General features: G+C 43.0%; 1 protein-coding gene across 2 annotated transcripts in view; it reads right to left on the bottom strand.

The window, feature by feature from the left end:
* Positions 1-11: 11 nt before the first annotated feature.
* Positions 12-24,524, bottom strand: part of LOC135526234 (platelet-derived growth factor receptor beta-like) — a 54,331-nt gene continuing 29,818 nt past the window's right edge. The window contains exons 8-23 of one of the 2 annotated variants that reach the window (XM_064954413.1): positions 24,097-24,212; positions 23,669-23,792; positions 23,188-23,396; positions 22,771-22,865; positions 22,506-22,635; positions 22,244-22,348; positions 22,033-22,143; positions 19,770-19,929; positions 17,106-17,272; positions 13,053-13,171; positions 11,931-12,053; positions 11,618-11,729; positions 10,997-11,096; positions 10,775-10,880; positions 10,157-10,446; positions 12-1,925 (exon numbers count right to left, since the gene is read on the bottom strand). In XM_064954413.1, coding sequence (XP_064810485.1) covers positions 1,772-1,925; positions 10,157-10,446; positions 10,775-10,880; positions 10,997-11,096; positions 11,618-11,729; positions 11,931-12,053; positions 13,053-13,171; positions 17,106-17,272; positions 19,770-19,929; positions 22,033-22,143; positions 22,244-22,348; positions 22,506-22,635; positions 22,771-22,865; positions 23,188-23,396; positions 23,669-23,792; positions 24,097-24,212 — 2,221 coding nt within the window. In that variant the 3' untranslated portion in view covers positions 12-1,771. Of the gene's footprint in view, positions 1,926-10,156; positions 10,447-10,774; positions 10,881-10,996; positions 11,097-11,617; positions 11,730-11,930; positions 12,054-13,052; positions 13,172-17,105; positions 17,273-19,769; positions 19,930-22,032; positions 22,144-22,243; positions 22,349-22,505; positions 22,639-22,770; positions 22,866-23,187; positions 23,397-23,668; positions 23,793-24,096; positions 24,213-24,524 lie in introns of both variants that reach the window. The other variant, XM_064954412.1, reaches the window with a different exon arrangement.

Genomic DNA, 24,524 nt, shown 5'->3' on the forward strand with positions numbered 1-24,524 from the left:
TGCAGAACACATTTCTTGTGTTATATATTCATTATAAACTTTTATTTTCACATAATCACTTTTAATTAACATACAAAATACTGCATATAAAAATACATTTGTAAACATACAGAAAAGCTTTGGTACCATAGCGTGTGTGTGGTGAATATTCTACATCATGTAGTGTGTGTGTTCTGCATTCCTGCGTGTTCTGCATTCCGTGTTCCTACATCATGTGACAAATGTATACAAATAAGCATATTTATATTTCACTGGTAGTGTATCTAACCATAGGTCAACCTCTGTGAGTGGACTCTAAGCAAGTTACAAGAAAATAAGTGACTTCTCTCAGGTATCATTTCATTGTTTCAAGATTAAAATCTCGATACCCACATTTCTAAAAAAAGATCTCCTACCAAAGAGAAGCTTATTTTAACATTAGGCCTACTATTTGTATTTTCCATAGAACTTAATACAATACAAAAGCACTTCAAAGATATTAGATCAGTCATGGGCACAGTACACAACAACGTACTAATCTTGTACCAGGTGTGCAAAGGCAGTGATATGCTCAGATCAATTCTCATTCAGTCAGTACCTCCGTGTAAAAACATAACATTTGTTCATACCTCTCAGACATCATTCAATCTCTTATGTACTGAACCTAAATCTCTTTCTTGGAAATGTTCATGTTTCCCTAAACATTGTAAAGTGCAAAATGTATACAGAATTGTTGAAACAAAATGCTATATAAAACATTTTAAAAAATCTCTATAAAACTCAAGACAACATAAAATGATATTTGACACATAACCTTTACTGAATGTACACTATTCTGCTTAATTAAGGCCAAATGCATGAATCTTTTTTTCTCTAAGTTAATTATATTCCCGCAAAATAACTTGAAATAGAAAGTACACATTTGTAAAAACAAAGGAGATATATCTCAGTGCAACTAGAATGTCATATCCCATTGATGCTGAGAAGTATAGATGCCATAAGATGATGTGTTTCTGATTGTTTTTACTAACTAAAGTAGCCTACCCGTCTAAAAAGATTAACTTTTTCACACAAGCAAAATGTAACAGTACATGTTCCACTTTTAGTGGTAAAAAAACTGGAAGGGTTTTAGAAGCCTAATGTTTTCATCTTTATAATATAAAAATACAAAACATGTAACAGGAAAAATGACAAGACAAATCCCCATAGAAACACTGCAATAGTGACCATACTACAAGTGTATTTTAAAATCATGAATTTCCTGATGTACATTTTTATTCTTATGTGATACTGGTATTTTTTCATCTTCATTATTATGTGAAGGCTTTAAAAATGGTCCCTCTCTTCAATATGGAGTATTTTGCATTGATTAGATTTAGTAAAATCATCATCAATCAACTATCATCATTAATTAAATATATGTCACTCTCTCATTGTATTTATTGATTTTCAATTGATTTTCAGCACAGAATTATTTTGAAAGTACCAGTTGTGAAAAATTTGCTTAAGCAGTGGGAATTGTTTATGTTGTTAGGGTTAGCTCCTCACTGAAATCGCAACATGTTGTCTTAATCCACTAAAGCAGGGATGGCCAACTGGCAGAAGGAAATGAACTAGTGCCGGCTCTGACTGCATGTGTGGGTAGGGATGTGTGTACGCAGACCCGCGAGCCACTACGGACCCTCATGATAAGTAAAAAACAATATGTGGCCCCAACCCCCATCATAGTTTCCCATCCCGGACTAAAGCTATTCAGGAATGTTGCTATACATTCACCAAGTTTCTTAAATCGCTACAGGAAGCTGTCTTCCACTTCCGGTGTTCCAGAAGATTCCAGTGGAATCAGAGCCTGGTTGGCATGGAGATCCTCCTCTTCTGGAATGGTGTCTGCCTCGGCTGTCTCCTGGGAGATGGAATCAGCCTCGTCATCCTCCAGAATCAGAGAGCTACAGGGAATAACAACACACATGTTCCTTTACAAACAAACGTGGGATTGTATGATTTTACGTCCCATTTCAGGTGAAAACTATACAGCGTTGCGCCACAAATCAAAACAATGTCAAACCTAAACTATCATATTTCTGCCAGCTTGGCTTGTCTAAGGTTTCAGTTTAAATGTCTTACAAAATCCTCAAAATGTAACACTGAGTGTACCAAGCATTATGAGCACCTGCTCTTTCCATGACAGACTGACCAGGTGAATCCAGGTGAAAGCTATGATCCCTTATTAATGTTGCCTGTTAAATCTACTTCAATCAGTGTAGATGAAGGGCAGGAGACAGGTTAAAGAAGGATGTTGAATCCTTGAGACAATTGAGACATGGATTGTGTATGCGAGCCATTAAGATAGGGTGACCAGACGTCCCCGTTCGCCAGGGACAGTCCCCGTTTTTGGTGGCCTGTCCCCGGCTGGCGCTGTCCCCAGAAATGTTCCCGTTTTTAACTGTGCTTTAAAAACAGACTGCAAAGTGAAATAATATTTTACGTGGCAAGAAAGACAGGGCAGCAGAGCCTACCGGTTAATGTCTCAATCGCTTTGTGCTTGTTTTGTCCAGCAGAAGGGACTGCTCGCTATATCCGCTTCATTCACAGTTCTTTTTCTACTAACTACTTGTTCATGCTAGTTGTAGAGAAAACAGCTGTGGAAAACTCAGCCAGAAGCTAGAAAGTGTCAAGTGAATCCACAACATCACCACAAACGTCTTTTCAAGCCAGGTAAGTTACAATTGTTTGAGATACTATCTAATGATGTTATAATGACACAATTTATTATATAGATAGACGATCTGCTTTATAAGATTTTAAATAGGTTATGCTCGCTAACATTAGCTATGTCAACTAAGTTATCTAGCTAGGTTAGCTAGCTACTGTCATGGTAGCTAGGTTAAAAAACATTCACATGTAAACATGCAGTGGACGGGCTATTTTGAAAATATGATTATATTAAATCAATGTACAATTATGAGAATATTCACTTGTAGATTACAAATTTAATGGTTTGGCATTAGTAGGGTGAAAATATATTTGGACATTTTTATGGATAACTGTCATGGATATCATCCTCTTCATCTGAAGAGGAGTAGCAAGGATCGGACCAATACGCAGTGTGGTAAGTGTCCATGTTTTAATAGTATAAACTGAACACGACAGAATACAAAATAACAAAGTGACTATAAACGGAACAGTCCCATGTGGCACAAACACTGACAACGGAAACAATCACCCACAAAATACCCAAAGCATATGGCTGCCTAAATATGGTTCCCAATCAGAGACAACGATAAACAGCTGCCTCTAATTGAGAACCAATCTAGGCAACCATAGACATACAAAAACCCCTAGACTGGTGCCAACCCCATAAACATACAAAACGCCAAGACATGATAAAAAAATATATAATCACCCATGTCACACCCTGACCTAACCAAAAATATAAAGACAACAAAGATAACTAAGGTCAGGGCGTAACAATAACATTAGCATAATGTTTTCTGTTAGAGTGGAGAGGAGGAAGAAGAGTGAAAGAGAGAGGAGGAAAGGTAAAGATATGATTACAGAGCTTGCTAATTTATTATTACAAACAATGTTTTTGAGATAAAATACAAAAATGAGGCAAGCAAATGGGAATCTGTTAACCAAAGTATTTTATCTAATAGTGTACTATTTATAATTAAAGATTGGAGAGGAAGGAGAAGGAAAAATTAAGGGAGTAAAAAGAATGAAGTGAGGAGAGTAGAAGAGTGAGGTGGAAAGGTAAAGAGAAGGAAAGGAAGAAAAAGCAGGAAGACGAGTGAAGAAAAGAGGAGGAGAAAGATTGGAGGAGAAGAAAAATTAAGAGAGTAAGAAGAGTGACACTAGGAGAGTGAAGAAGAACAGACAGAGGAGGTACAATGGCTCTTTCCAAGAAACGGAAATGCCATTTTAATGACAACATGATGAGAGAATTTCCATTTACACACTCCGGTCAAGACGATAGAATGGTTAACTGCACCATTTGTAATTCCTCTTTTTCAATTGGCAGCGGGGGAAGAATGCCAGCGGTAGAACATCAACAGAAGAAAAAGCATAAAGCCTCTCTGATTGCCCGTGTTGGTATGCCCTCTGTCACCACATTCTTCAAGAAGGTAGAGCCTTCCCAAGAAGAATATGATTTAGCTGTGCAGGAGGGTGTCTTTGCATCCCAAACTATGCGACACAATCATAATTACTGATCTACGGACTGCAAAGCACAACTGACATGGAAGCTTGATAAGCTGAAGTTTACATGTGCTAGGACAAAATGTGAAGCCATAGTGAGTAATGTGTTAGCACCATGGGCAACTACTTTGGTATCACAGGACCTAGACCAGGTTAAATGTATCTCCCTGTCCATTGATGCATCCAATGATGGACATGTAAAACTGCTGCAATAGTAGTCAGATATTGTAAGATATATGATGGCAACACATCTGTGGAAACAAAACAGCTCGATTTTGTTGAATTGAAAGTAGAAACAGCAGAGGAAATTGCAGCTGAGGTCCTGGTGGTCTTCCGAAAATGTAACCTGGAAAACAAAGTCGTGGCATTCTCTGCCGACAACACAAATACCAATTTTGGTGGACTGAATAGGCTGGGGAGTGTCAATGTCTATACCAAAGTTAAAAATGCTCTGCAGTGGGACGGCCAAAACAGCCCAAACACGGCCAAAACAGCTTTGGATATGATTCCCCTTGATGTTGAGTACCTCCCTACAAAGTTATTTGGATATTTTCATATTTTCACCGTCAGAGTAGAAAGACTGAAGAGCTTTTGTAAGTTTGTTGGCCAGGAGTACCATAACATTTTAGGACACAGCAATGTTTACTGGCTGTCCGTGCTCCCTGCTCTAGAAAGAGTGCTGAAAATGTATGTGCCATTGAAATCCTTTTTTCTTCTGAAGACAAATGCCTTGTTGTCCTGTGAACAATGTTTGAAGATCCACTGATTGAACTTTGGCTGGCATTAGTCCATGGAAACCTGACCGTATTCAGTGACAAGATCAAGATGCTTGAAGGCCAGGACTGCTGTTTTGTGGAGTCAGCTGCAATTCTGAGAAACGTTGAGGCAAAATTGACTACAAGGTGTGAAGACAACTTCATTCCAGTTTTGGTCAGAGGACTTCTGAGAGAGCTAGAGGGAAATGGAGCAATGTCAAAGAGAGCTTTCCCAAAACATCCCATTCTTCACTACGGCTGTGAACTACTTGCAAGCATGGGGAAAGCACACATATAATCTAAAAGATTTAAATTGTCTCCTTTTGAAAAGGCAACCTCAGCGTGAAGAGATCCAGAAGGCAGCAGGCACACTGCAGGAAAAATGCCCCAATATGACCATCAATGAGGTTGCATTGTTTGACGAGGTTACTGGCCTGCAAGAGTTCCTAAAGGGGGGATCGCTTGAAGAATGGAAAACATCTGAGACAGTAGTCAGATATGGAGCACAGTGGTTACCCACTTCCAAGAGAACAACATCCCACACACTAACCTGGCTAGATTAGCGTCTGTTGTCATGTGCTTACCTGGAAGTAATGCACCAGTCGAGAGAGTGTTCTCCTAAATGAATGATATATGGACAGCAGCAAGAAATAGGTTCACTGTTCCTACCATCAAGGCCATGCTTATTGTGAAGGCAAACTTCAACCTCCCCTGCCGGGGGTTCATGGAGAAGCTGGCCAAAGACAGAGCAATCCTGAAGAAGATACATTCTTCTGAGAAATACATACTGCTGTTCAGATTGGACAGTTCTGTCTCGTCTGTGGTGTTTCTGTAATATAGTTGTTTTCTCTATCACAGTGTGCCTGTTAGACTAAATACATGTAACGGAATTGTCCCCCTTTATTATTTCATAGATAATAACATTGGATATGTTAATGATATATTTACCGCCGAATGGGCAAGACAGTGTCTTTGAATGGAGTATGGTAGTATGTGCCAGGTGCAACGGGTTGTGTCAAGAACTGCAACGCTGCTGGATTTTTCACCCTCAACAGTTTTCTGTGTGTATCAAGAATGGTCCATCACCCAACGGACATCCAGCCAACTTGACACAACTGTAGGAAGCAATGGAGTCAACATGGGCCAGCATCCGTGTGGAATGCTTTTGACACCTTGTAGAGTTCATGCCCCGATGAATTGAGGCTGTTCTAAGGAAAAATAGGGGGGTGCAGGGTGCATCTCAATATTAGGCAAGCAACACTGAGGCATGCATGAGAGCATCAGCTGTTCCGGACGACTGTGTGATTACGCTCTCCGTAGCCGACGTGAGTAAGAACTTTAAACAGGTCAACATTTACAAGGCTACGGGTCCAGATGGATTACCAGAACGTGTGCTCCGGGTATGTGCTGACCAACTGGCAGGTGTCTTCACTGACATTTTCAACATGTCCCTGATTGAATCTGTAATACCAACATGCTTCAAGCAGACCACCATAGTCCCAGTGCCCAAGAACAAAGGCAACCTGCCTAAATGACTACAGACCCATGGCACTCACGTCCGTAGCTTTAAAAGCCTGGTAATGGCTCACATCAACACCATTATCCCAGAAACCCTAGACCCACCATAATTTGCATACCACCCAGACAGATCCACAGATGATGCAATCTCCATTGCACTCCACTCTGCCCTTTCCCACCTCGACAAAAGGACCACCTATGTAAGAATGCTATTCATTGACAACAGCTCAGCGTTCAACACCATAGTACCCTCAAAGCTCATTACTAAGCTAAGGATCCTGGGACTAAACACCTCCCTCTGCAACTGGATCCTGGACATCCTGACGGGCTGCCTCCAGGTGGTGAGGGTAGGTAGCAACACATCTGCCACGCTGATTATCCTCCTGAATCCTCCTCCCCCTCCCCCCCCTCCTCCCTCTCTGCAGATGACTTCGTCAACCATTTTGAAAAGAAGGTCGACGACATCCGATCCTCGTTTGCTAAGTCAAACGACACCGCTGGTTCTGCTCACACTGCCCTACCCTGTGCTCTGACCTCTTTCTCCCCTCTCTCTCCAGATGAAATCTCGTTTCTTGTGACGGCCTGGCCCAACAACCTGCCCGCTTGACCCTATCCCCTCCTCTCTTCTCCAGACCATTTCCGGAGACCTTCTCCCTTACCTCACCTCGCTCATCAACTCATCCCTGACCGCTGGCTACGTCCCTTCCGTCTTCAAGCCAGCGAGAGTTGCACCCTTCTGAAAAAACCTACACTCGATCCCTCCGATGTCAACAACTACAGACCAGTATCCCTTCTTTCTTTTCTCTCCAAAACTCTTGAACGTGCCGTCCTTGGCCAGCTCTCCCGCTATCTCTCTCAGAATGACCTTCTTGATCCAAATCAGTCAGGTTTCAAGACTAGTCATTCAACTGAGACTGCTCTTCTCTGTATCACGGAGGCGCTCCGCACTGCTAAAGCTAACTCTCTCTCCTCTGCTCTCATCCTTCTAGACCTATCGGCTGCCTTCGATACTGTGAACCATCAGATCCTCCTCTCCACCCTCTCCGAGTTGGGCATCTCCGGCGTGCCCACGCTTGGATTGCGTCCTACCTGACAGGTCGCTCCTACCAGGTGGCGTGGCGAGAATCTGTCTCCTCACCACGCGCTCTCACCACTGGTGTCCCCAGGGCTCTGTTCTAGGCCCTCTCCTATTCTCGCTATACACCAAGTCACTTGGCTCTGTCATAACCTCACATGGTCTCTCCTATCATTGCTATGCAGACGACACACAATTAATCTTTCCTTTCCCCTTCTGATGACCAGGTGGCGAATCGCATCTCTGCATGTCTGGCAGACATATCAGTGTGGATGACGGATCACCACCTCAAGCTGAACCTCGGCAAGACGGAGCTGCTCTTCCTCCCGGGGAAGGACTGCCCGTTCCATGATCTCGCCATCACGGTTGACAACTCCATTGTGTCCTCCTCCCAGAGCGCTAAGAACCTTGGCGTGATCCTGGACAACACCCTGTCGTTCTCAACTAACATCATGGCGGTGGCCCGTTCCTGTAGGTTCATGCTCTACAACATCCGCAGAGTACGACCCTGCCTCACACAGGAAGCGGCGCAGGTCCTAATCCAGGCACTTGTCATCTCCCGTCTGGATTACTGCAACTCGCTGTTGGCTGGGCTCCCTGCCTGTGCCATTAAACCCCTACAACTCATCCAGAACGCTGCAGCCCGTCTGGTGTTCAACCTTCCCAAGTTCTCTCACGTCACCCCCTCCTCCGCTCTCTCCACTGGCTTCCAGTTGAAGCTCGCATCCGCTACAAGACCATGGTGCTTGCCTACGGAGCTGTGAGGGGAACGGCACCGCAGTACCTCCAGGCTCTGATCAGGCCCTACACCCAAACAAGGGCACTGCGTTCATCCACCTCTGGCCTGCTCGCCTCCCTACCACTGAGGAAGTACAGTTCCCGCTCAGCCCAGTCAAAACTGTTCGCTGCTCTGGCCCCCCAATGGTGGAACAAACTCCCTCACGACGTCAGGACAGCGGAGTCAATCACCACCTTCCGGAGACACCTGAAACCCCACCTCTTCAAGGAATACCTAGGATAGGATAAGTAATCCTTCTCACCCCCCTTAAATGATTTAGATGCACTACTGTAAAGTGGCTGTTCCACTGGATGTCAGAAGGTGAATTCACCAATTTGTAAGTCGCTCTGGATAAGAGCGTCTGCTAAATGACTTAAATGTAAATGATTATCAACATTAGAGCTCCCCAGGGGTGTGTGCTCAGTCCTCTCCTGTATTCACTGTTCACCCCCAACTGCATTGCCAGGCACGACTCCAACACCATCATTAAGTTTGCTGACGACAACAGTGGTAGGCCTGATCACCGACAATGATGAGACAGCCTAAAGGGAGGTCAGAGACCTGGCCGGGTGGTGCCAGAACAACAACCTATCCCTCAATGTAACCAAGACCAAGGAGATGATTGTGGAGTTACAGGAAAGGGAGCACCGAGCACGCCCCCATTCTCATCGACGGGGCTGTAGTGGAGCAGGTTGAGAGCTTCAAATTCCTTGGTGTCCACATCAACAACAAACTAGAATGGTACAAACACACCGAGACCGTCGTGAAGAGGGCACGACAAAGCCTATTCCCCCTAAGGAGACTAAAAAGATTTGGCATGGATCCTGAGATCCTCAAAAGGTTCTACAGCTGCAACATCGAGAGCATCCTGACCGGTTGCATCACTGCCTGGTACGACAATTGCTCGGCCTCCGACCGCAAGGCACTTTAGAGGGTAGTGCGTACAGCCCAGTACATCACTGGGGCAAAGCTGCCTGCCATCCAGGACCTCTACACCAGGCGGTGTCAGAGGAAGGCCCTGAAAATTGTCAAAGACCCCGGCCACCACAGTCATAGACTGTTCTCTCTACAACCGCATGGCAAGCGGTACCAGAGTGCCAAGTCTAGGACAAAAAGGCTTCTCAACAGTTTTTACCCCCAAGCTATAAGACTCCTGAACAGGTAACCAAATGGTTACCTGGACTATTTGCATTGTGTGCCTCCCCCAACCCCTCTTTTGCGCTGCTGCTACTCTCTGTTTATCTTATATGCATAGTCACTTTAACTATACATTCATACATACTATTTCAATTGGTCCGACCAACCAGTGCTCCCGCACATAGGCTAACCGGGCTATCTGCATTATGTCCCACCACCCGCCAACCCCTCTTTTTATGCTACTGCTACTCTCTGCTCATCATATATGCATAGTCACTTTAACCATACCCACATGTACATACCACCTCAATAAGCCTGACTAACCGGTGTCTGCATTAAAGCCTTGCTACTCTTATTTTCAAATGTCTTTTTACTGTTGTTTTATTTCTTTACTTACCTATACACACACACACATACTTTTCCCCCTTCTCCGCACTATTGGTTACAGCCTGTAAGTAAGCTTTTAACTGTATTTGGCGCACGTGACAAATAAAACTTTGATTTGATTCTTAATGTTTAGTACACACAGTGTATACATGGTAAGATAAGACCAATTTTTATTGAAATCCCACGTATGGCTCTGTGTGTTGGTGTTGTAACTATACAAGGTCCTCTAGACTAAATATGCATTATCTTTCCTGCTTGCTCAGCATTTGGCACACATTTGCAGTCAGTCAGTCAGTGTTTGTAGTCAGGAAATACTTTAGACAGACATACCTCGCGGGGCTTTCCATTGGCATGCGGTTGGCCTCGGAGAAGACTTCCTCCTGAGGCTTGGGGTCCGGGATGGGAATGATGTAGTCATTGTAGGAGGTAGTCACTTCCTCTCCATCTGCCTCCGGTCTAAAGTCTCCAGTTAGGGGGTAGGGGTTGAGATCCTGTAGGGAGTCAGGGGCGGTGGAGGGGGTGATGGCTGGGGTGAGGAAGGGGGAGGAGAGCCTGGGTTTGGTTCTGACCACAGCCGGGTGGTCACTCTTGAAGAACTCGTCGTTGACTTGGCAGTATCTCTGTACCAATAATTATAGTAAATTAGATACATCTCAGTGATCAATGTCAGATCTGTCCATAGTCAATACACACTTAAAGGAAAACCCCACCCAAAAACTATATTTTGGTATTTGTTTCATTCGTCCATTCTTGACATAGTCCCAAAATGTTTTACTTGTCAGCAATCAGCTTTTAAAGATATGTAACTTACAAAATACAGAAATCATCCCCGTATGATGCATTTTGCATTTAGCAAAAAATGTGATCGTTTTCAAAGATGGATGTGGAAGTACTGTTGGTCCTCAGATGCAATGTGTAAAGGGAAAAAAAACTATATTAATAGGATACCTTTTTATAGCTGTCAGTCAGCATGTTCCCCATGGTGTGCACCAGAAAGGAGAACTCTGGCCTCTTCTCATGTTTCTCATCCCAGCACTTCTGCATCACTTCATAACTGGAGGACAGAATGACTTCCTTAGTTGAACATTTTAACTGAACCTGTCACTAAAAAAAGATCTGACAGAAGACATGATTAGAGAGAGGAGTTTGAGAGTGACGGTAGAGACTTACACTTCGTCTGTGGTGTGGTTAGGTTTGGCCATGCGATAGCCTCTCTTTAAGGCACTGTAAAACAGCTCATTCATAGGAAGGTCAGGGTAAGGGGTTCCTCCTGATAAAATATCAACCATTCAAGTATTTAAAGGCTGATCATGCTGAATCAGGAGTGTCCAAAAGTTCCCAAATCTCGAATGAAACAAGAATCATTACGTATTTGGTTTCCTACGAAAAACACTGTTTCACGCTAAATGAACCACTTCTCAATAGGTACTCTTCTTATCACAGATGTTCCAAAAGCATTTGTAAAAATCCCAAAATGAATTGATAATAAACCCGGACTGTAGCTCATAACAACAAAACCTCATCTGACTCAAAATAGACTCAGGATTAGACAAGCTGATTGTCTTGTCCTCTTAAGATAACTTCATTGCCTGTTTGTTTAAACACGGCATTGACAGCCTTTTGAAACCTCTATACTAACATACATTAAATAAACAAGGTCATCAGACCGCTCATGCTACTACTGACCTTTCTGAACGAAATCCAGTTAATGGGTTGTTTCGATTGAATCAGACAGTAATCTCTTTGAACTATCAGTTAATAATGAATGGATTCCATTTCCCGTCCACGTACCAAGGGTGAAGATCTCCCAGAGCAAGATGCCATAGGACCACACGTCACTCAGGGTAGTGTACAGGTTATGGAAGATACTCTCTGGGGCCATCCACTTCAGGGGCAGGAATGTCTGAGAGGGCCAGAATTAGAGAGAACGTTAGCATCAGCCAGGTACTTAAAGGTAGGTTACAGCAGAAGTTATGGCTTACAATTTAAGTCAGAATAAAGTTGTAATTTATGGTGTTTAAATGGTGTTTTAATGTTATCTTTCAAACTTTGTCTTATTTAATGTGTATGTGTATGAGTGACCCTTCGTGAGCCTGTCACTCACGCTGCCTTTGGAGATGTAGTTGGAATCATGCATGATGTCTCTGGCTAGGCCAAAGTCACAGATCTTCACCAGTTTCCCCTCACAGATCAACACGTTCCTGGCGGCCAGGTCACGATGGACACACTGGGGAGGAGAGGGTTTTAAATGGGCAATCTGTAGTTGCTACATTTATTTTTGGACTTATAAATGTGTGACATATTATGTACCCGTTGATTCTTGAAGCATAGGACGTATATATGCCTCATGAGCTTTACTGTAATACCCAACAACAACATTGATGAAATGCCTAAAACACAATGCTATACACGTGGTATGCGGTTCTGACAATTTCTCTAAAACGAGGTTGGAGGTGACTTATAGTAGAGAAATTGACGTTAAATTCTCTGGCAACAGCTTTGTTGGACATTCCTGCAGTCAGCATGCCTATTGCACGCTCCCTCGAAACTTGAGACGTCAGTGGCATTGTGTTTTGTGTCAAAACTGCACATTTTAAAGTGGCCTTTTATTGTCCCAGTACAATTTGCACCTGTGGAATGATCATGCCATTTCATCAGCTTCTTGATATGCGACACCTGCCAGGTGGATGGATTATCTTGTAAAAGGAGAAATACTCACTGACAAATTTGTGCATAAAATATGAGAGAAATACGCTTTTTGTGCATATGGAACATTTCTGGGATCTTATATTTCAGCTCATGAAACATGGGACCAACATTTAACATGTTGTGTTTATATTTTTGTTTAGTGGACATATCAAACTATAATTTTATATGTAATTTTGGATCAGTTGTTGCATCCATAGCTCTGTCTATTTGAGAGTGGTTACATTTCTCCAGCCCCATCTATCAGCTTTTAACCAAAACATTAGCAGGGAAGGTGCTTTGTTATTGTTTCAACTGCTTGATTGCCCATGTAAACAACCGGGTTATAGGAAGCCAAGGTCAGACTGGACATTAACTATTGATGGTGAAGTACGTTCTATATCCATATTTACAGCTCTGTAATTACTGTGCCTGACTCAATAAAGGGTAAATGATAAATAAATATATATATATATATATATCAATAAAAGTTTAGATTCCATGTAATAAATAAACGCTGAGTAAATAAAACATTACATACGTTCTTGGAAGCGAGGAACTCCATGCCTTTGGCCACCTGGTAGCTGAAGCCGATGAGGTCAGTATAGCTAAGTGTAGTAGAGTCACTGATGAACAGGGCAGGGTCCATTGTGATCTGGTCTGGAGGGAGAGCAGAGACAGAGATGGCAGGGTTCATTAATGAGGTAACAAAGAGAGACAATGTAAAGTTGAATAGATGTTCAGGTGATACACATGGACAGTATACACTGAGAGTACGAAACATCAATAACAAATAAAATACAAATCAAACTTTATTTGTCACATGCGCCGAATACAACAAGTGTAGACCTTACCGTGAAATGCTTATGTACAAGCCCTTTACCAACAGTGCAGTTTAAGAAGAGTTAAGAAAATATGTACAGAATAAACTAAAATAAATAAAGGTAACACAATAACATTACAATAACGAGGCTATATACAGGGGGTACCGGTACTGAGTCAGTGTGCAGGGGTACAGGTTAGATTTGTACATGTAGGTAGGTGTGAAGTGACGATGCATAGATAATAAACAAAGAGTAGCAGTAGTGTACAAAACAAATGGACGGGGGTCAATGTAATAGTCCAGTGGCCATTTCATTAATTGTTCAGCAGTCTTATGGCTTGGGGGTAAACGCTGTTAAGGAGCCATTTGGTCCGAGACTTGGCGCTCCGGTACCGCTTGCTGTGTGGTAGCAGAAAAAAACAGTCCATGACTTGGGTGACTGAGTCTCTGACAATTTTATGGGCTGTCCTCTGACACCACCTACTATATAGGTCTTGGGTTTCTGGGCCGTACGCACTACCCTCTGTAGCGCCTTATGGTCAGATGCCGAGTAGTTGCCATACCAGGCGGTGATGAAACCGGCCACGATGCTCTCGATGGTGCAGCTGTAGATGTTTTTGAGGATCTGGGGACCCATGCCAAATCTTTTCAGTCTCCTGAGGGGGAAAAGGTTTTGTTGTGCCCTCTTCACGACAATCTTGGTGTGTTTGGACCATGATAGGTCGTTGGTGATGTGGACACCAGGGAACTTGAAACTATCGACACACTCCACTACAGCCCAGTTGATGATAATGGGGGCCTGTTCGGCCTTCCTTTCCCTGTCGTCCACGAACAGCTCTTTTGTCTTGCTCACATTGAGGGAGCGGTTGTTGTCCTGGCACCACACCGCCAGTTCTCTGATCTCCTCCCTATAGGCTGTTTCATCGTTGTCAGTAATCAGGCCTACCATTGTTGTGTTGTCAGCAAACTTAATGATGGTTTTGGAGTCAGTTTTTGGCCACGCAGTCGTGGGTGAAAAGGGAGTACAGGAGGGGACTAAGTACACACCCTGAGGGGCCCCACTGTTGAGGATCAGCGTGGCAGACGTGCTGTTGCCTACCCTTACCAGCTGGGGGCGGCCCGTCGGGAAGTCCAGGATCCAGTTGCAGAGGGAGGTGTTTAGTACCAGGGTCCTTATCTTAGTGATGAGCTTTGTGGGCACTATGGTGTTAAACGCTGAGCTGTAGTCAATAAACAGCATTCTCACATAGGTGTTCCTTTGGTCCAGCTGGGAAAGGGCAGTGTGGAGTGCGATTGAGATTGTGTCATCTGTGGATCTGTTGCGGTGGTATATGAATTGGAGTGGGTCTAGGGTATCCAGGAGAATGCTGTTGATGAGAGCCATGACCAGCCTTTCAAAGCACTTTATGGCTACCAATACGAGTGCTACGGTAATAATTTAAGCAGGTTACCTTCACTTCCTTGGGCACAGGGACTATGGTGGTCTGCTTGAAACATGTAGGTATTACAGACAAAGTCAGTGAGAGGTTGAAAATGTCAGTGAAGACACTTGCCAGTTGGTCCGCCCATGCTTTGAGTACAGGTCCTGATAATCCATCTGGCACCACGGCTTTGTGAATGTTGATATGTTTAAAGGTATTGCTCACATCAGCTACCAAGAGCGTTATCACACAGTCATGCAGGACAGCTGGTGACCTTGTGCATGCTTCAATGTTTCTTGCCACGAAGCGAACATTAAATACATTTAGCTCTTCAGGTAAGCTCGCGTCACTGGGCAGATCGCATCTGGGTTTCCTTTTGTAGTCTGTAATAGTTTTCAAGCCCTTGCCACATCAGATGGGCTGTGTTCTGACATCACCTACTATATAGGTCTTGGGTTTCTGGGCCGTACGCACTACCCTCTGTAGCGCCTTATGGTCAGATGCCGAGCAGTTGCCATACCAGGCGGTGATGAAACCGGCCAAGATTGCTCTTGATGGTGCAGCTGTAGAAGTTTTTGAATTGGAGTGTACGGTGTAGTAGGATTCAATCTTAATCCTGTATTGACATTTTGCTTGTTTGATAGTTCGTCTGAGGGCATTGCACGATTTCTTATAGGCGTCCGGATTAGTGTTCTCTGCTTGAAAGCTGCAGCTCTAGCCTTTAGCTCGATGTGGATGTTGCCTGTAATCCATGGCTTCTGGTTGGAATATGTGTGTACGGTCACTGTGGGGACGACGGCGTCGATGCACTTATTGATGACGCCGATGACTGAGGTGGTATACTCCTCAGTGCCATTGGATGAATCCCGGAACATATTCCAGTCTGTGCTAGAAAAACAGTTCTGTAGTGTAGCATCCACTTCACCTGACCACTTCCGTATTGACTGAGTCACTGGTACTTCCTGCTTTAGTTTTTGTTTGTAAGCAGGAATCAGGAGGATAGAATTATGGTCAGATTTGCCAAATGGAGGGCGGGGGAGAGCTTTGTACGCATCTCTGTGTGTGGAGTAAAGGTGGTCTAGAGTTTTTTTTCCTCTGGTTGCACATGTGACATGCTGGTATAAAAATGTGTTAAAACTGTTTTAAGTTTGCCTGCATTAAAGTCCCCAGCGACTAGGAGCGCCACTTCTGGGTGAGCATTTTCTTGTTTGCTTATGGCCTTATAGATTTGGTTGAGTGCGGTCTTAGTGCCTGCATTGGTCTGTGGTGGTAAATAGACGGCTACAAATAATATGTATTTGAACTATCTTGGCAGATAGTGTGGTCTACAGCTTATCATGAGGTACTCCATCTCAGACGAGCAATACCTCGAGACTTCTTTAATATTAGACATCACGCACCAAGACTCACACCCCCCACCCCTGGTTTTACCAGACGTGGCTTCTCTGTTCTGCCGGTGCATTGAAAATCCCTCCAGCTCAATATTATCCACGTTGTCATTCAGCTGTGACTCGGTGAAACACAAGATATTACAGTTCTTAATGGGTTTTTTTCAATGATTGCATGTTAGCAAGTTGATGGCAGTGGTCGTTTACTCGCTCGCCTACGGATTCTCGAAAGGCAGCCCAATCTGCATCCTCATTTACTCTGTCTGTTCTTCACGCAAATGACAGGGATTTGGGCCTGTTCCAGGAGAGCAGTATATCTTTCTCATCAGACTCGTTAAAGGAAAAAGATTCTTCCAGTTCGTGGTGAGTAATCACAGTTCTGATGTCCAGAAGTTATTTTTGGTCATAAGAGACGGTAGCAGTAACATTATGTACAAAATAAGTTTAAAAAACAAGTTCCAAACAACGCAAAAACAAACGAAATAGCACAATTGGTTACGGGCATGTAAAACGTCAGCCATCCTCTTCGGCGACATTTTAACACCTGCTCTTTCCTTGGCGGCTGACAAGGTGAATCCATGTGAAAACTATGATCCCTTATTGATGTCAGACACAATACATGTCTCAGTTGTCTCAAGGCTTAAAAATCATTCTTTAACCTGTCTCCTCCCCTTCATCTACACTGATTGAAGTGGATTTAACAAATTACATCAATAAGGGATCATAGTTTTCACCTGGATTCAACTGGTCAGTGTATGCCATGGAAGGAGCAGGTGTCCTTAGTGTTTTGTACACTCAGTGTACATAGAGGCTCTGTAGGTCAAATGAACAACTAACCCATCCCCCTGTGCTTTCTCTTCTCATGTGCTTCCCATATGTTTGACATATAACAGACCTAAAATATACAAAGTATACAGTACACTTGAGATTTGTTATGGCTCTGTATTTTTTGAACTCTATACCTTGTTCCTGGTAATGGTCGTGCTGATAAGGAGACTCATAGGGAGAAGGCTGGATGTCAGCATATTTGATGGTGTCTTTCAGCTCCTGCATGGGGACGTACACTGTGGGCTCGTCCTTACTCATGTCCATGTAACCACCGTCACACTCACTGCCAAATGACACGTAGCTGCCAAGATATTTGGGACACATTAGGGTAAAGTATAATAAATTAAAAAACACATGGTCATCTCTGTCTGTATGGCCTCATTTTGTAATTGAATGTCTACAGATGTAGGACCTAAATTTGAGGTTGTTTGCTACAGCAGGAATAACCCTGCAGCAGCAGGAAATTGAAATTATTATGTGGATTATAATGAATGGACATTTTTTGGTTGATACATTTTTTGTAAGTGAAAAACAAGTCTGAAATTCAAAGTGGAAATGACAAACTTCAGAAGCCTTTTTAAAGCTCAAATACACAACACGTTTACATTTCCTACCTTGCAGAAAGGTTATCCTGCAACTTGGCGATTAAATTAAGATCCTACATACGTACACTACCATTCACTTAGAAATGTCCTTGTTTTTGAAAGAAAAGCACATTTTTTTATCCATTAAAATAACATCAAATTGATCAGAAATACAGTGTAGACATTGTTAATGTTGTAAATGACTATTGTAGCTGGAAACTGTTGATTTTTAATGTAATATCAACAAAGGCGTACAGAGGCCCATTATCAGAAACCATCACTCCTGTGTTCCAATGGCATGCTGTGTTAGCTAATCCAAGTTTATCATTTTAAAAGGCTAATTGATCATTAGAAAACCTTTTTGCAATTGTGTTAGCACAGCTGAAAACTATTGTCCTGATTAAAAAAGCAATAAAACGGGCCTTCTTTAGAGTATCTGGAGCATCAGCATTTGTGGGTTCAATTACAGGCTCAAAATGGCCAGAAACAAAGAACTTTTTTCTGAAACTCGTCAGCCTATTCTTGTTCTGAGAAATGAAGGCTATTCCTTGCGAGAAATTGGCATGAAACTGAAGATCTCATACAATGCTGTGTACTGCCTAGAAGGCCAGCATCCTGGAATCGCCTCTTCACTGATGATGTTGAGACTGGTGTTTTGCGGGCACTATTTAATGAAGCTGCCAGTTGAGGACTTGTGAGGCATCTGTTTCTCAAACTAGACACTATAATATACTTGTCCTCTTGCTCAGTTGTGCACCAGGGGCTCACACTCGTCTTTCTATTTCTATTCTGGTTCAAGCCCATAATTAAAATTCCTCAAACATACAAGTATTATACACCATTTTAAAGATAAACTTCTTGTAAATCCAGCCACAGTGTCCGATTTCAAATAGGCTTTAGGGCGAAAGCACAACAAACGATTATATTAGGTCAACACCTAGTCACAGAAAACCATACAGCCATTTTCCAGCCAAGGAGAGGGCTCACAAAAGTCAGAAATAACGATTAAATTAATCACTAACCTTTGATGATCTTCATCAGATTACACTCACAGGACTTCATGTTACACAATAAATGTGTGTTTCGTTCGATAAAGTTAATCTGTATGTCCAAAGAACTCATTTGAAATTGGTGCGTTATGTTCAGAAATGCATTGTCTCAAACAAACATCCATTTTGTACAGCCATTTTCCAAAGAAGGAGAGGTGTCACAAAAGTCAGAAATAACATTATAAATATTCACTTACCTTTGATGATCTTCATTGGAATGCACTCCCAGGAATCCCAGCTCCACAATAAATGTTTGTTTTGTTCGATAAAGTCCATCATTTATGTCCAAATACCTCCTTTTTGTTCGCACGTTTAGCCCAGTAAACTAAATGCTCAATGTACGATCGTTAAGTTCAGATGGAAAGTCAAAAAAGTTATATTACAGTTTGTAGAAACATTTCAAACGATGTATAGAATCAATCTTTAGGATGTTTTTATCATAAATCATCAATAATGTTTCAACCTGACAATTCCCTTGTCTTTAGAAATTAAAAGGAACGCAGCTGCCTCTCACAGCCACACGCATGACTTGGCATTCTGCCAGACACCTGGCTCAAACAGCTCTTATTCGCTCCCCCTTTCAGGCTTCACAGTGGAAGCCTGAAACAAGGTTCTAAAGACTGTTGACCTCTAGTGGAAGCCTTAGGAAGTGCAATATGACCCCATAGACACTGTATATTGGATAGGCAATCACTTGAAAAACTACAAACCTCAGATTTCCCACTTCCTGGTTGGATTTTTTTCTCAGGTTTTTGCCTGCCATATGAGGTTTGTTATACTCACAGACATCATTCAAACAGTTTAGAAACTTCAGAGTGTTTTCTATCCACATCTACTAATTATATGCATATGCTAGCTTTTGGACCTGAGTAGCAGGCAGTTTACTCTGGGCACCTTATTCATCCAAGATACTCAATACTGCCCCCCAGTCCCAATGTCTACACTGTATTTCTGATCAATTTGATGTTATTTTAATGGGCAAAAATGTGCTTGTCTTTCAAAAACAAGGACATTTCTAAGTGACCCCAAACTTTTGAATGGTAGTGTATGTCTTTCTCCCATTCATATGTGGTTGTATTTTATCCACGCACTGGCCAATATAACCTCTTCTTTATCTTCCAAATGAAGACCTGAGTGAACCACCAGATTAGGAGGTAGCTCTCACCCTTTCCTTTGGCTGAGAGGGGTGCTCCCTCCAGAGATGCGGCAGCCAGAGTCCTCCTGGTTCTTCTCAAGGTAGTACTGCAGGAACGTGTGCTTGTTCTTGTGTAAGTAGTCCACCAGGTCTCCATAGCGACAGTACTCTGTCACCAGGTAGAGAGGGCCTGAGAGGTTGGGTGCCACAAAAGGGACATTTTTATCTTCATTGGGGAAGAGTTTGTGTGAAATATTGTATTACACATACAGTGGGGAGAACAAGTATTTGATACACTGCAGGTTTTCCTACTTACAAAGCATGTATAGGTTTATCATAGGTACACTTCAACTGTGAGAGATGGAATCTAAAACAAAAATCCAGATAATCACATTGTATGATTTTTAAGTAATTAATTTGGGGAGTCTCCCACATGCCTGTCTCTCACAGTTGAAGAGTACCTATGATACAAATTACAGACCTCTACATGCTTTGTAAGTTGGAAAACCTGCAAAATCGGCAGTGTATCAAATAGTTGTTCTCCCCACTGTACAATTACATGGTTAGTAAAAAGAAAGGTTTGTAACTATGATGTTATTGTCTCCTTAGGCAGATGGCTTAACTCCCACATTATCAATGTTCCAGCATACAGTGCCTTGCATAAGTATTCACCTCCTTGGTGTTTTTCCTATTTTGTTGCATTACAACCTGTCATTTAAATTGATTGGAATGGACATACATAAAATAGTCAAAATTGGTGAAGTGAAATGAATAAAAAAAATATATATATAAAAAAGTGGTGCGTGCATATCTATTCACCCCCTTTGCCATGAAGCCCTTAAATAAAATCTGGTGCAACCAATTACCTTCAGACGTCACACAATAAGTTAAATAAAGTCCACCTGTTTGCAATCTAAGTGTCACATGATCTGTCACATGATCTCAGTATATATATATATACACCTGTTCTGAAAGGCCACAGAGTTTAACACCACTAAGCAAGGGGCACCACCAAGCACCAAGGCACCATGAAGAAAAAGAGCTCTCCAAACAGGCCAGGTCCAAAGTTGTGGAGAAGTACAGATCATAGTTGGGTTATATAAACATATCAGAAACTGAACATCCGACGGAGCACCATTAAATCCATTATTAAAAAATGGAAAGAATATGGCACCACAACAAACCTGCCAAGAGATGGCCGGCCACCAAAATTCACGAACCAGGCAATGAGGGCAGTTATCAAAGAGGAAACAAAGAGACCAAAGACAACCTCGAAGGAGCTGCATTGCTCCACAGTGGAGATTGGAGTATCTGTCCATAGGACCACTTTAAGCCGTACACTCCACAGAACTGGGCTGTATGGAAGTTATAGTGACCAGAAAAAAATAAGCAAACATGTTTGGTGTTTGCCAAAAGGCATGTGGGAGACTCCCCAAACATATGAAGGAAAGTGCTGGTCAGATTAACTAAAATTGAGCCAACACCTATCATCACCCCGAGAACACCATCCCCACAGTGTAGCATGGTGGTGGCAGCATCATGCTGTGGGGATGTTTTTAATTGGCAGGGACTGGGAAACTGGTCAGAATTGAAGGAATGATGGATGGCGCTAAATACAGGAATGTTCTTGTGGGAAGCCTTTTTCAGTCTTCCAGAGATTTGAGACTGGGACGGAGGTTCACCTTCCAGCAGGACAATGACCCTAAGCATACTGCTAAAGCAACACTTGAGTGGTTTAAGGGGAAACATTTAAATGTATTGGAATGGCCTAGTCCAGACCTCAATCCAATTGAGAATTTGTGGTATGACTTAAAGATCGTTGTACACCTGCAGAACCCATCCAACTTTAAGGAGCTGGAGCAGTTTTGCCTTGAAGAATGGGCAAAAATTCCAGTGGCTAGATGTGCCAAGCTCATGCAGACAGCCCAAGATACCTGCAGCTGTAATTGCTGCAAAAGGTGGCTCTACAAAGTATTAACTTTGGGAGGGCGAATAGTTATGCACGCTCAAGTTTTCTGTTTTTTCATCTTATTTCTTGTTTATTTCACAATAAAAATTATTTTGCATCTTCAAAGTGTTGTTGTGCATGTTGTGTAAATCAATTGATACAAACCCCCCCAAATCCATTTTAAATCCAGGTTGTAAGGCAACAAAATAGGAAAAATGCTAAGGGGGGGTGAATACTTTCGCAAGCCACTGTACATGCTATTGCCCTAGGTCTGGGATTTCAGAGACTAATGACATTAGGTTGTGAGCTTGTGATTGTTGCTGTGGTGAAGGAGGCAGGGCTCACCCTGTTTGGTGCAGGCCCCCAGCAGGTTGACAATGTTGAGGTGAGGCCCCAGGTGGCTCATGATCTTCAGCTCAGACATTAGAGCCTGAGTCTCACTCCTCCTGGCCGTGGCTGGAGGAGTGTTCAGAGGTCAGAGAACTAAAGCATGAAACAGACTGGCATACAGGCTTAAAAAACTACCTCTATGCTGAAGATGATTGTTCTCACTTACATTTGAGCATTTTCACTGCCACTTTTGTGCTGGACTGGGAATGACTGAGACCATACGCGGTCGCTTCGACCACCCTGCCGAATGCTCCGGACCCAAGAGTACGACCTGGAACACAACACAAACATTGCCCAAATCAGAACAGTCAATATGAACAGTAAACTTGTATCTGTCTCTATTAATTAAATACATTATCAAATAAAGATTTGGGGTACCCCCATAGACATCATTGGCACCCCCTTCCCCCATGGTTCCTGGTCCTTACCCAGCACCAGGCTGTCTCGGGGCATCTCCCAGGCAAGGTCATAGGGCAGATGGATGGGGTCAACATAGATGTACTCATGTCCGTCCAGACTCACTGACTCGATCACCTTCCACCTGATCTCATAGCGAGGCTTCTGAGGCAACACACAAGAGAAAGAGTTACCCAATCACTCAGGCACATTGAGATACCATGAGTGAGTTAGTAATTGTACTGCATTTTGCATAGTTGTTTTAACATTGTTCACTGTGTCTTTGTGTAGTCTCACCTTCCTCCACACAGCGATGAGGATGATGATGGAGATGATGACGATGACTACCAGGGCTAGAACCGCAGCCAACACTGCCACCTGGGAGAAAAAAGCTAGAACACAACACAGAACATTAACATCCAACTATTACATAGTCGACATAGTCACAGAGAACATTTGTTCCTAGTATTAACATTCACACCATTATTTATACATAAACTATTTATCAAGTGTGCTAGTGCTGGATTGGAACCAACAGCCTGCACAGTACACCCTGCAACTCTCCAGGACTGTCTAGTCACAGTATGTACTTTGATAAATGCAACCCCTTAGGTAGATGATACGCATCGAAATACAAAATATCCCCATAGATAAAATGTTGTTCTTCGATAATGGCAATAGCATCATTGTTTGGTTCTATCTTTAGATACATACTGCTGGACACCAGTTTGACGTCCCTCCTGCGGAGTCCTCTCTCGTTGCTGGCCTCGCAGCGGACGCTCACCTGCTGGGGCTTGTGGAAGATGACCTGGCTACGGACCTGGCCCACCATACGGCTCTCGTTGAAGCTGACGTTGGTCTGGACGCTCAGGGTCTCAGGGTCCGACACTAGGGGCTGCCACACTGTGCTCCGGTTACTGCACCTGGGAGAGATGTTATAATGATAACTACAGGTGTTTCAATAGTACAGTAGTAAAGGTGAACTACTACTGCTGCTACCTTCACTCAGGTGTGTCTGAGGTAAATGCTGTGAGCTAATGCACTCTGGTATAGAAGCTGTCTGATAACCCATAGTTGGCCTGATATCAGTTTAAACTGTGATTGCTAAAACAAAACAAGCTAAGTCTGCCCTCTAGTGTCCAGAGTGTGACAGAATGCCAGACACTGACAGTGTGATGACGATGACATGACCCACTTGAGCATGCTGTCACAGCTGAACCACTGGATGGTGGGGGAAGGTACCCCCTCAGCCACACAGGTCACTGCATGCTTCTTCCCAGGGAGGTGGTGGTCCGACAGGTCTGTGATCTGAGGGGGGACTACACAGAGAGGGGTACAGGATTAGGAATGACATATCCCATGAATCTAGATGATAAGTGTAGCTATATGTTGAGCCAGAGTGGAATTTCAATAGTCTTAAGTTACTTTTAATTATCATCGCCTCTCATTTATTTATACTGATCTCAAAGCATAGGGAGTGTGAAAGCAATGGACCTACATCCATGGTGGATGCAGTTCTTTCAAATCAGTGCTGATGACAAAAGTTAAAGGAGGAGAAGGAACCACTTAACAGACGACTGATATACACCACATTGGTTTACATTTGTTGCAAAGGCGACTCACCTTTGACCTCTAGATCAAAGGTCAATTTCTTGGTGTCATCGCCGTTGGCGACGTGAACGGTGTAGAGGCCTTTCTGTTCTGTCCTGATCCTCACCAGGGTCAACATGCTGACGTACCTGAGATAGAAGGGTAATGGGAAACCACTCAGTTCTAAATGTTGGTTCACTGATCCTGGAAAAATGGGTTTATCTTAATAAATCCATCAACATCGCTAAAACCATAAAACCTCCTGAGACAGCCCGTCTCTATCAGTCAACAGCAGATAAAGCCTAGACAGCAGGTAACCCAACACCCAGCAGGAACCAGAGGCAGACTAAGACCATTTCTGAGGGGTAAATTACCCAATTAGTCGCTAACGTAATGCATTGCATACCACACAAGTGGGATTGTAAATCTGGTTGCCTGATCTGTTTTATACTTTCATGTGA

This window comes from Oncorhynchus masou, chromosome 32 (genome assembly GCF_036934945.1).
Source record: "Oncorhynchus masou masou isolate Uvic2021 chromosome 32, UVic_Omas_1.1, whole genome shotgun sequence".
NCBI lineage: Eukaryota > Metazoa > Chordata > Actinopteri > Salmoniformes > Salmonidae > Oncorhynchus > Oncorhynchus masou.